This window comes from Mytilus galloprovincialis, chromosome 4 (assembly GCF_965363235.1).
Source record: "Mytilus galloprovincialis chromosome 4, xbMytGall1.hap1.1, whole genome shotgun sequence".
NCBI lineage: Eukaryota > Metazoa > Mollusca > Bivalvia > Mytilida > Mytilidae > Mytilus > Mytilus galloprovincialis.
In genome coordinates, this window is record NC_134841.1 from 81,143,262 (window position 1) to 81,155,787 (window position 12,526).

Here is a 12,526-nt window from a genome sequence, read left to right on the forward strand (position 1 = left end):
GTTATATTTGTTCCAGTTGTTACACTATCCCCTCTTTAGAAACGGAAATTCTCCTGAATTTTAGATATTATACAGTTAATGTATGAGACATTATTTAAAAACGCAAAAAGGTATATTACTTTCACTGTGATTTAAATTCTATCTGCTATATATGGTAAAGTTAGTACATTGTATGTTATTTTCATAATAGGCGTAACGGAATTTTGCTATGGTTGCAAAGATCAATAAATTTGTCGATTGAAGTGTCCCTCAGATCCCTTGTGGTGTACAACTGGTTAACTATTATTTGGAAGTCAGGGTTGTCTTTGTTGATGATGGTTCTAAGGATTTCGTAGTTATAATACCTACATTTCCTAACTAGGTTTTCCTTGCCTTTTATCTTCTGTTCTTTTGTGACAGGAAGGGCCAGGAAATTGTACTCGTCCAACAAATCAGTTCTATCCAGTTTTGGAAATTTCCCAGTGGAGTGATACTCAAACTGGGAAGCGGCGAATTTCCAGGCCAACAGCTTGCTGTCTGGTGTTAGGGTTTCCCACTCCCTAGGTGGCCACTGCAAGAAAGTGGTTCCAGTTGGTACCTTAATGGATTTGGTTTTCCAGTCCCTACTGGCAGGTGGTATGGCTGGCATGGAACCCAGGATTAAGATCTCCCTGGCCTTCTTCGGGATAGGGGTTTCCTCTGCGACGGTCACATCTGTTGAACTTGCAGGTGGTTGGACCACTGGAAGGCTGGCTGTCAAAGAGGATGGAGGCTTGGATGCAGATGATGGAGTCTTTGGTGCAGATGATTGAGGCTTGGGTACAGATGATGGAGGCTTTGGTGCAGATGATGGAGGCTTGGGTACAGATGATGGAGGCTTTGGTGCAGATGATGGAGGCTTAGATGCAGATGATGGAGGCTTTGGTGCAGATGATGGAGGCTTGGATGCAGAAGATGGAGGCTTGAGTGCAGATGATGGAGACTTGGGTGCAGATGATGTTGCAGATGGGGACTGGTTGGTTGGTGCGAGTGGAGAGTTGGTTGGAGCCACGATGGGTTTGGTCTTGGAGACTGAGGAGAAGATGTCTGGTCGTCCTTGTATCCTGGTTATTAAGGCAGGAGAGCTGTTAAGGGTGTTAGCACACATCTGTTGTTTATGATAGAATTCCTCCCCGTAAACTGGTGATCCGCTATGAGATATGGTGGAAATGTCAGTTGGCCTGATGGTATTGGCTTTCCTCTCTAGTGCTGCATTAAACTTCTCCACCATTCTTATCACTGAGTCAATTTCGATCCTGTACCAGATCATCTCCTTAGATCTTATGGTGAATAGGGAAATCAGGGGTCCATACTCCTTCATTGGTGCGTCCTCTTCCAAGGTGATGGTGGACACGTCTTGCTCCCACACACTCACTGCCGACTCCACAGATGGTTCCCTGATCCCCTGTCTAGGTGTTCCAACCACATCTGTATCTCTTGGATGGTTTGCCCAATCCTCCACCCAGCTCTGTCTTAATCTGCGTATTGACTTGCATTTCCCCAACCAACTGGTGACATTGCTCCGTGCCTGGACTGCTGAAGGACTTCCCTTTGGGGTTACTTTGGTGACAATTCTCCTATAATCCTCTGGAAAAACGCTAAACCAATATCCATTGGCTTCGGACATGAAGGTGTTCTCTAATCTTGATGCTATATCTGGGTAATTCTCGTCTAGGTGGCACTGTAGGTCACTGATCCTGGAGAACCTCTTCTCATAGGAGAAACACCACAGACAAACAACAGATAGTCGGCCTCCATGCGTTCCCTTACTGGCTAGATGTCTCTTTAATATCTTCTGGTCAGGGAATTGCTGTTGACAAATCCAGCACTCATCTAAGTTCAGTGGTCTCATTCTGAAAGATATCAATTTGAACCGGATGGTAAGTTAGGGTGTTAACATGGTATTTTATTTAAGCATTGAACAGTATGATATCTATTTCTTGGTTATAGGTATATACATAAATATCTTTTTATACTGTCTCTCTTATGGCTACATGTAGTTCTGGTTATTTTTCTTTAGGTAAGCAATCATGGTTTGTTATTTTGGAACTGGTCTGCCTTAGTAATTTCTGTGGCTGTTTGTAAGCGGTAGCAATTAAATAATATTTTCTTTTCAATTATCTCCCCATAACTGTATACTTTTTTTCTGGAATATTCATTATAACATAACTCATGGAAATTAAATGGCTGGAACAACTGGAATCCTGGTAATAGGATGGCTTAGAATCTGGTTTTTGTTTTATTTGTTTAATATAGCCCTTCAGCTACTTCTCATTGGGAACTGGCTGTATGGCAAATGATACAGGTGTATATTATACATTCAAATATTTCTACACTAAGGTATTACTATAGTAAAGGATACTGGCAGTATATCCACACTGAGTACCTGGCTACAAGGGAGGCTTGGACAGGACAGGTCTTTTATACACACAAAACTAATTCAATTACAAGTGAAATAACTTTATTTCTTTTGTCACATTTCAACACTGGTACAAGGATTATAATATGGCTATCTTTACATATGGGATGGTAAACTGATTATATACATCATCAGCAGTCTCTTCGCTGACTGTACAGGACTTCTCTTCTTCATCTCTCGAGCTCTCCTACCTTCAGGAGTATAAAATTTAACATAAAATATTTAGCGGATTTCCTAGGATGGCCAATCCTATAATTCCACTCTAAAAATAAAGGATTATCTTCACGTATCCAATGAGTCTAGACGTCACAGGATCTATAACAAAAACATTTACTGGCAAGTGCGCATCGTCACCAGTATTACTCTTCCTGTCTCTCTTCATAATACAAAATTAACAATAAACAGTATATACATATGTGTTAAATCTTCTGCCAATCACTACAATTTTTATTTCTCATTATTTTTTTTCTACTTTATCCTTGTACCAGGTTGGTGGGTTTCTGCCCTTGTATGGTATTAATCAGTCTATGTGGTAAACTTTTGCTGGTTGCCGTGGTGACTTGTTCACCATATATATAAGATCATCAATTTTCTTCAAAACAATGAAGGGTCCTTTCCATTTAGGCAACAATTTTGAACAAACGCCTGGTTTCTTGGCTGGGTCATGTAGCCATACTGGTTGTCCTGCAATTAATTCTCTCTTCTTGGCACTTTGGTCGTACTATTTTTTCTGATATTCCTGACTTCCTTTAAGGTGTTTTCTTGCATGGACATGGGCTTTGATAAGGGAACTTTGGAGTAATTCTACATATTCATGAAGTTTAACCTTGTTTTCATTTTCTATTTCTGGTTCTTGGATAAAGGCTTGGACTGGAAGAGCTATCTCCCTTCCTAACATCATTTTATTTAGTATTACACCGGTGTTTGCATGTTTTGATGACCGGTATGTCATCAGTAACTGGGGTATAAACTCATCCCAACAGTCTTGATTGTCTTGGCAATACATTTTAACCATGGATACTAATGTGCGATTAAATCTTTCAAAAGAGCCATTTGCTTGTGGCCTCATACTGGTCGCATTCGTTTTTTTTCTATTTGTAACAGGTTGCATACTTCTTTTAAAAGTGTTGACTCGAAATTCCGACCTTGGTCTGAGTATAGTTGGAGAGGTGTTCCAAATCTGCTTATAAATTCATTGGTTAGAACCTGGGCCACTGTTTTTGCTTCTTGGTCTGGTAGAGGATATGCTTCTGTCCACTTATTGAACAGATCTGGTAGAACTAGTACAAATCTATTGTTGTTTTTAGACATTGGGAGAGGACCAAGTATATCCATGGCGAATCGCTCCATAGGTTCACCAGTGAGGAATGTTCCCATAGAGGCCTTTCTTGCCTGTAGTTGCTTTTGGGCTGAACAACTGTCACATCGTTTTATGTATTCGACAATGGTGTTTTTCATTGAGGGCCAATAAAAAGTTTTCTGCATTCTATCTAAGGTTTTATCTATGCCTAAGTGACCTCCTGTTGGGATATCATGTCTTTTTGATGTTGGTACGATTAGTTGCAGAAATTCTTCTGTCTCATTTTCGATCCATTTTCTGTGAAGAAGACCTTGGTGTATTTCCAGTCGATCCCATTGTCTCCATAAGGTTTTTATAACTGCCGATTGATTGGAGATTTCGTTCCACTCTGGGCGCTTTTTGTCTTCTATTCTCATTAGAAATTCAGATATCTCATGGTCATCTAATTTTGATTTGGTCCCAACCATCTATCACTAGGTGTTTAATTTTCGTTAATCCTGCACTTGGAATAACCTGTCTGGATCTGGTTACAGCTCTGATTTGATTAAGTGGGGTGCATTGGGGTATTACTGTCTCTTTGCTGTCTTATTCAATAGTCTGCACATCATTCTGTGTCTGTTGGTTGAGACAAGACGTACAGGGCACTCTGGATAGGGCATCTGCATTGGTATGTTTCAGGCCAGGGCGGTGAATAACGTTCAGATAATAGGTACCTAGCTCCTGGAGCCATCTTGCAGTCTGACCTGTAGGTCTCTTTAAATTTTTCATCCAACTGACTGCAGCATTGTCTGTTCTTAAAAGTACATTTTGACCGTATAGATATGAATGAAAATGTTTTAAAGCTGCTACGACTGCTACGAGTTCTTATCTAGTTACACAGTAAGATTGTTCAGGCCTTGATAAATCTTTACTCATGTAAGCTATCACATGCTCCTCTCCTTCCTGTTCTTGTGAAAGTACAGCACCAACAGCTTGTTGACTGGCATCCGTATCCAATATAAAAGTTTGGCCCGGTACAGGATAAGCAAGAATGGGTGACGTTGTAAGTGCCACTTTCAGGGTCTGAAATGAGTCATTACACTCGTCAGTCCAGGCAATTTTACCCCTTTTTCACATAATTTGTTTAATGGGCGGGCTATTTTTGCAAATCCTTCCACAAATCGTCTGTAATACAAGGCTAGGCCTAGGAAACTGCGAACTTGCTTGATAGTTTTGGGAACTGGCCAGTTTTTAACAGATTCTACTTTTCCTGGATCAGTGCTTATACCTTCTTCTGAAACAATGTGACCTAGGAATTTTGCTTTCTTTTGGAAAAACTATATTTTGAGGGCTTGAGTTTTAGATTAGCTTCTAAAAGGCGTTCAAAAACATGTTCCAGTCACTTGGCACATTCTTCAAATGTTGATCCAGGTACTATGATGTCGTCCATATAAACTAAACATTCCCTCCATTGTAGACCCCTGAGGACATCTTCCATTAAACGCTGAAAGGTACTTGGGCTGTTACACAATCCAAATGGCATTACAGTGAATTGGTACAGGCCCTGACTGGTAGAGAAAAAACTGTTTTCTCTCTATCAGATTCCAAAAGATCCACTTGCCAAAATCCTGAATTTAAGTCCATTAAATTATACAATTTAGAGTTGGATAAAGCCTCTAAACAGTCATCTACTCGCCCAACTGGATACGAATCGACTCTGGACAGCTGGTTTAACGATATGAAGTCCACACATACTCTGGTAGTTAGATCTGGCTTGGTTATTAAGACTAAAGGTGCACTCCAGGGGCTGTTTGCAGGCTCAATAATGCCACGTTCTAACATTTTTGAAACTTCTGTCCTTTCTATTTCTCTCTTACCAATTGGTAGTCTCGTGGGTTGTACTCTAACTGGACGAGCATCTCCAGTATCAATGCTGTGTTTGATTTTATTAGTTCTTCCGATGTCTTCTGGGGACCTTGAGAATACATCTTGGAATTTATTCAGGAGCTCTGCAAGGGTCATCTTTTCTTTGGGCGTCAAATGTGTGCTACCTCTTGTCAAAAGGTCTTGGAGGTGCTCTGGTACCCCGTTTTCATCAGTTTCTACTTGCCTGCTTGGAATAATGTTGACGCCTGCACATCTGTCTTGTCTTAACTCCGGGAAGGCGGCTACAGATTAACAAGTACCAAGCATGGTGTTAGGATAAAGCTTAACATCTGAGTCACTGTAATTGACCACTTGGACGAACGGGTATTCGTCATCAGAATTTATTATACCACTAACTACAGAGATATTTTTTTCTTCGTATAAAAGATTGCAGGGTTCTATTATAGCTATGCTAGTAACATGCTCCTTGTTTGGTACATTAACAGGTAAGGTCATACTAGAGTGTGATGGTACAACAACAGTATCTCTGGCTAACACACGAGAGGTCATTCTAAATTCTCCCCCTACCCAACATTTAATATCAAAATTTTCTGTTTGGAGTATATGAGATCTGTAGTCAATCTTTTTCACATGCTCAAGCAGGAAATATTGTCCTAAAATGGCATCAGGGGTGATATCACATACAATAAATTGGTGACGAAAGATGGGGCTTCTTAAGGAAAACTCAAGAGTTACCATTCCATATGTAGTCAAATTGATCTCATTTACGTTCTGAAGACTGTATTCATCCTGTGGACTTTCAATATTTGGGTAATAAAACTATTGGTTTGGATACCATTTGATAGGTATTCCTGATTTACATCTGGACAGGACTGGAAAATATCTTTATGAACTTGGTTTGATATAAGAGATACTGTAGAACCAGTATCTATCAGAAAATATAGCTTGTATCCGGAAATTGTACCATTTGTATACAATCCATTGTCCCATTGGTCTAAATGTTTTACTACTTGTATTACTCTGTCATTAAATTCCGTATTACTCTCTCTATCCATGTCAGACCCTTCTAACTCCGTCTGGCTCCGGTCTGGTGAGCTGACGGGTAACCGTTTCCCTGGTTCTGTTGGTTATTTCCACTTCTTTGTCCTTGGTAACTAGGACTTTTTTTCGACCAATTCGAGTTTGGTGGGGAAGCTTGATTTGGTCCTGCTGGTCTCTTGTACAAAGGGTAATTCCTGTAAAAGTGGTCAGGAGAGTTACAGGTAAAACAAGTTCTTGGGCCTCTTTGAGTGGTCTGGCTACTATTTGAACCATGTTCTAGTCGATCTATTCTGTTAATAAGTTGTTGTAGGATTGATTCATTTTCTTTGCTTTGGACTGGCATGTCAGTATCTTGGGTGTTTAGGTAGGTCTTAGTATCTGAAACTTGTCTTATATTCCCCTTTTTTCTATCATTAGGATCCCCCAAGAGAGCCTTATATCTTTCTTTTAGTTCTACTGCTTCAGTAACTGAACGACAATCTTTATCTGGGTAAACATTTACAATTAATTCTCCATAGGCGGTAATGGTAACGTTTTCCTCCGTTGCTCAGTCCATATCGTTTACTTGAACATATATCATGGCTCATATCGAAACTGATACATTTATACATGTCTGGTTAAATTTTCGGGGTGGCAAGTGAGATTACTTTTTTTCGCAAATTGCTGGAACCCGGAAGATGGTGAAAAATGTCACTCTCCTCATGAAATAATCCCAAAATTCTGATCATAAAATTCAATAACAAAATTGTCCTTTCTAATAATTTATTTCAGGTCAAATCTACATATTTCTTTTCTCATCACATCAGCTCTATAAAACAGTTCTTATTGTTCATTTATGTCCATTTTTCAAATCACAGCATCCACAATTGTATGGCGGACTAATATTTTTTCTTAAATTACGTCATCTGAGTTCCTCATCTCAAGGTCTATTAGGGATCCTGACCCATATTGAAATCCATACTTCTGATTTTTCCAAATATTTTTATGTGATCTTCATCGGTACAGCATTCTGAATAAATCTGTGTATTTTTGTCCATTTCTGAAAAAAAAAAAGAAAGTTGTTTTAGCACTATAAGGCAATGACACTTTCGTCGCTATATTCATTTATTTTGAATACAATGTGTATGTATAATTAATTTCTTCCAGAATACCTTCACTAGTCAAAACAAGGACAAAACTTCTGATTATAAACTTTAATTACAATTCACAGACCCTGTTTAAGCATTCTATAAAATTTTCTTGTGCCTTAAAGTGCATTTTGACAGAGAAATTATGCAAAAATGAAGATGTTATAAAAAAAAACAACACCAAAATAATTATTCTTACTAGTGGAAATCTGGTATTTAATACTGTGGAAACCACTCTAAACTACTGGGAAAGTCATCCTTATCATATAATTAGAGTGCAATATAGTGCAAATTTTCAAAACTTGTCCTTTCACATAATTCTATTTGAGAAAAAATGTGTTTTACATGTATTTCAGTGAAAACCTTTTATCAGTGAGAACTCCACATGAGGTTTTAAAGGAAACATTGTGACATCACATGTATTATGGCGTCATTAAATAACGACAGATCAAAATAGTGCTAAATATAGTTTGCAGTGTTACGTGAGAAACAGTTGCCGCAAGATTTAACTCGAAATATTGAGTCGAAACGATCTGTAACCAAGCCTTTTCATTTAATACCAAGACCATAGCAACAGTTTTCATATTAGTATATTTTTAGCATACCGACTGTAATTTTAATTGCATAAATACCATAAATAAACAATTTAGAGCTTGCCTAATAAAACAAAATGCTTACCAGTTATTCAGGACTTTTTTAAAACCTCTAGTTTGCCATCTCATGTTAAAAAGTAATGATATGTCTGGAACTGAAATAAGACAAAAAAAATACTCAAGCTGTGTTATCATTTGTATTAAATACATAAGTATTATTGAGAGTGAAAAATCTAATTCTTGAAAGTTTAATCACAAAGAAAGACAAATGCTTCTCCCTTGTGGCTTAGCCACCTTCATTTAAACCTTTTATATTAGAAACAATGGGTAGTAGCTAACTAGCTTAATAGTTGAATAGGTGCAGAAATATTGTTTTCAAAAAGGTTTGACCCTCCCCCTTTTTCACTGAGAAATGACAATATCTTTTGTTTTGCTCAAGTGCATTAAAAATAATAATTCATGATTTTCTTAAAACATGTACATGTTTTTTCTGTTTTTTTGCATATGATATCTACTGATCAGGGGTCAAATCATTGGATAAAAGCACATGCGATGATGTATCTCACTTTACTCGAATGAAGTGTGTTATCTCCCTTGATTATCAGGTATTCCTGTAGACCAGAGTGATAATTACATAACAAAAACTATATTGTGTCATGTTTACTTACAATTTAATAATATTTAAAAGTTATTTCTTGCCTTTTCCAATATAGTAAACAAATTCCTTTCGGATCTCTCGGAAGTAAACAAAGTTATGATTGTGCCTATAAAAAGTGCAGCCCCGTGCCAGTAATGAATTTTAAAAGTGAAAATTTCATTGAGTTTTTGCTGATCTTTATCATTAATATTTATCTTAAACCATCTATAATGACTAGGTATAAATAAAAAACTACAAACCATCATTTTCGGTGGTGTGCAAGGTGAAATCATCCATAAATCAGTCTGTCAACTTCTGGAATTAAGCTTCTAATTTGGGTAAACATTTACAATTAATTCTCCATAGGCGGTAATGGTAACGTTTTCCTCCGTTGCTCAGTCCATATCTTTTACTTGAAAATGTATGATGGCTCATATCGAAGATGATACATTTATACATGTCTGGTTAAATTTTCGGGGTGGCAAGTGAGATGACTTTTTTCGCAAATTGCTGGAACCCGGAAGATGGTGAAAAATGTCACTCTCCTCATGAAATAATCCCAAAATTCTGATCATAAAATTCAATAAAAAAATTGTCCTTTCTAATAATTTATTTCAGGTCAAATCTAAATATTTCTTTGCTCATCACATCAGCTCTATAAAACAGTTCTTATTGTTCATTTATGTCCATTTTTCAAATCACAGCATCCACAATTGTATGGCGGACTAATATTTTTTTTAATTACGTCATATGAGTTCCTCATCTCAAGGTCTATTAGGGATCCTGACCCATCTATGCAACGACACTTCATTTCAAGGGAAATATTTTCATACAATTGTTTAAGGGTAAGGACTTCTTGGGCTCTTGTGTCTAGGTTACTGTATGCCTTTTGGGCCATTTGGCGTAAGTCATCTCCAAAATTTGCAATGGGCTCTTGAGGTTGTCTGGTTCTTGTTTCAAATCTTGAAAGCCATCTATTCTGATGTCTGGCATTTCCAAATCTCTGCTCAAGGGTTCTGACTAATAAACAGTAGGATTTTTTCTCGGTACTGGTAAGGCTTATATAGAACGTCCTAGCTGGTCCCCGTAGGCTAGCAGCAAGCAAAAGAACTTTTTCAGATTCTTTCCATCTTCCAAGGTCTGAACAGTTTTCAAAGTGAGAAATATATTCTTCCCAACTGTCCTTTCCATTGTAGGGCTCTGGTTTAATGGTAGTTATACTTATATTTCCTCTTGGAAATCCTATCGGTATCTGGTTGTCAAAATCTGGATTGTTGCCACGGATATTTTGGTTTCTGTCTGGAAAATCTCTCTGGTTTGGTCCAAGTGGGTATTCTTTACGGTAAAAATTCTCGCCTACGCCTCGGTATTCGTCTCTGATCTGTACGTCACCTTGACCCGCTTCGTCGTCGTCCCCTGCGGTACCGCTGCCACTCGGCCCTATGCTCCGTCTAAACATGATTTCTCGGTCGGGAGATTCATCTCGAGGTTTTAATAATTGGGGTGTCTCATTATCATCACATTCAAAGTCTGACATTTCTGCTGCTGCTTTATTAAAAAGATAGCAAACATTATTTTGTGTTTGTTCTATAAAACTGATTATATACAGGGTTAAAATACTGTCGTTTGAACGTCCATCTAAATTTTAATTCATAAATACAACGGTAACGGAACAACACAAAATACGATAAAAACAGTAACTGGAAACGTTATTTACAAATTTATTATTTACATAGTCCACCACAAGTCAGACAGACATGTACACCATACACGAAAAACCTTGGAGCTATAGCATACAGGTATATATCAAAAAGGCTAAACAACACAAAACGAACATTGCCGAATGAGGCATGATAATGAGTTCGATGTTATTTGAAACCTTGCAGAAGTAGAAAATGTACACCTTACAATCATAACAACAGACAGTTATCCTAAAGCTTAACGAATCCACGATACGGACTTGACCACAAAATTGAATCTTCATCCATGAAATGAGGCAAATTCGGGGTCAGGTGAATCCTGTCTGACGGACATGTAGTTTATAGGATCTAATATAAATGTGGGTATCCTATAACTCGTGATAAGTGAGTACTTCACATGACAATAAAAAGCTTCATCCTACAATCATCCAACTATTTTACATTTCATTTTCTGAAAATGTTAATATTTTGAAATGCTTAAACCTATTGAGGATGTTGACCACCTAGCTTTTCTCATTACCAATAACAAATATTAATTATGATATAATTGAAGAATAACTTGAACGTCTTCGTAGCATCAGATCTTTCACGATCCTTTTCACGATCTTCAAAAATGCGGTACGTGATCTTTCACGATCCGAAAAATCAATTTTTGTGTAAATAGTTCTTTATTTACCCAGTTTCAGATTATGTTTATACAAAATAACTATGAGAACCATTTGGTTAATTCAAATAGAATGTACTTATTCGGATAAAAGTAGTTTTTCTAGTCGAATTTGTGAAAAAAATCATGTTTGTTTACATTTTTTATGTTATTGAAATGTCGAGAACCAATCAGCCTTTTGTTGTTTTGTAATAACTATGTACTTTTAAAACTGGATATTCTCACATACTGATCATAATGTTGAACCATTTTGACAGACAGTTTTATTTTGTCGTTAATTTGTCGGTGTAATTATTTAAATTAGAATATTTATTGACCTTTCATATGTCTTCTCGATTAAATTTCTTTCACGATCCGTTACCAGAGCTTTCACAATCGTCTCTCAATACTTGACCGCCGTTAGATATTCTTTCACGATCATTTCTCTCGTTAAACCGAATGACACCCGTGTAGGTTGCCATTTTGCGGACCGTTGTTTGTTTAAATCTTTATTATACTAGTACTGTTACAGTAAATGATTAATTAATGATAATTAGACAATGATTAACAAAAAAATATTGTTGTTGCATTACAGTGCAAATCAGACACAGAAAATACCATAGAACAATTTAGTTTTGCCTTTTGTTTTAAAAAAATAAATCATGCACTTGGTTTTCTCTTTTGATTTGTATTACATTGTATCATGTCGGGGACTTTTTACTACAGCTTACTATACGGTTTGGGTCCGGTAAAATGTTAAAGGCTGTACGCTGACCTAGAGTTGCTAACATCTAGCAGATGTCATTCGGTAGATACATGTAGCTGTATTATAGGCTAATATTACCCATCTTAAATCTAATTTCAAATGATGAAATATTTTAAAAATAGAATAATTTTCTTGTAAAGAGGATTATTTTTAACTCCCTTGTAGGAGATAGGTTCAAAGGGGTGATAGCAAAATGTGAAATGAGAAACCGGACGTTTGATATCTTCTTATTATAAATGATGCGTTGGCAAGTATGTCACAAGAATTACCAAAAATATTTGACAGTAAAACAAACCACACCAACAATTTACACTCCCAACTCCTCAAAATAAATACACAAACAAACAGAGATACAAAACAACTTTCATCGAACATCACATAACCAGGTGCAAGCTCAAAATATGATGGAGTTTAAC

At 37.1% G+C, this 12,526-nt stretch overlaps 1 protein-coding gene and 1 long non-coding RNA gene across 2 annotated transcripts; both read right to left on the reverse strand.

The window, feature by feature from the left end:
• Window positions 1-57: 57 nt before the first annotated feature.
• LOC143073103 (uncharacterized) lies at window positions 58-1,838 on the reverse strand. The gene has a single exon (XM_076248414.1). The coding sequence runs from the start codon at window positions 1,643-1,645 to the stop codon at window positions 182-184; it is 1,464 nt and encodes a 487-aa protein (XP_076104529.1). The 5' UTR covers window positions 1,646-1,838; the 3' UTR covers window positions 58-181.
• Window positions 1,839-7,389: 5,551 nt separating this feature from the next.
• On the reverse strand, window positions 7,390-10,242 carry LOC143070788 (uncharacterized). Its single transcript, XR_012976705.1, has 3 exons — window positions 9,262-10,242; window positions 8,450-8,519; window positions 7,390-7,683 (listed from the first exon to the last, which is right to left on the reverse strand). It is a non-coding gene; the product is annotated as an uncharacterized LOC143070788 (long non-coding RNA).
• Between the last annotated feature and the right edge of the window lie 2,284 nt (window positions 10,243-12,526).

What these genes read in the sequence shown, in the direction of transcription:
- LOC143073103 (XM_076248414.1), bottom strand. Translation starts at nt 1,645, where the DNA reads ATGTCCGAAGCCAATGGATATTGGTTTAGCGTTTTTCCAGAGGATTAT.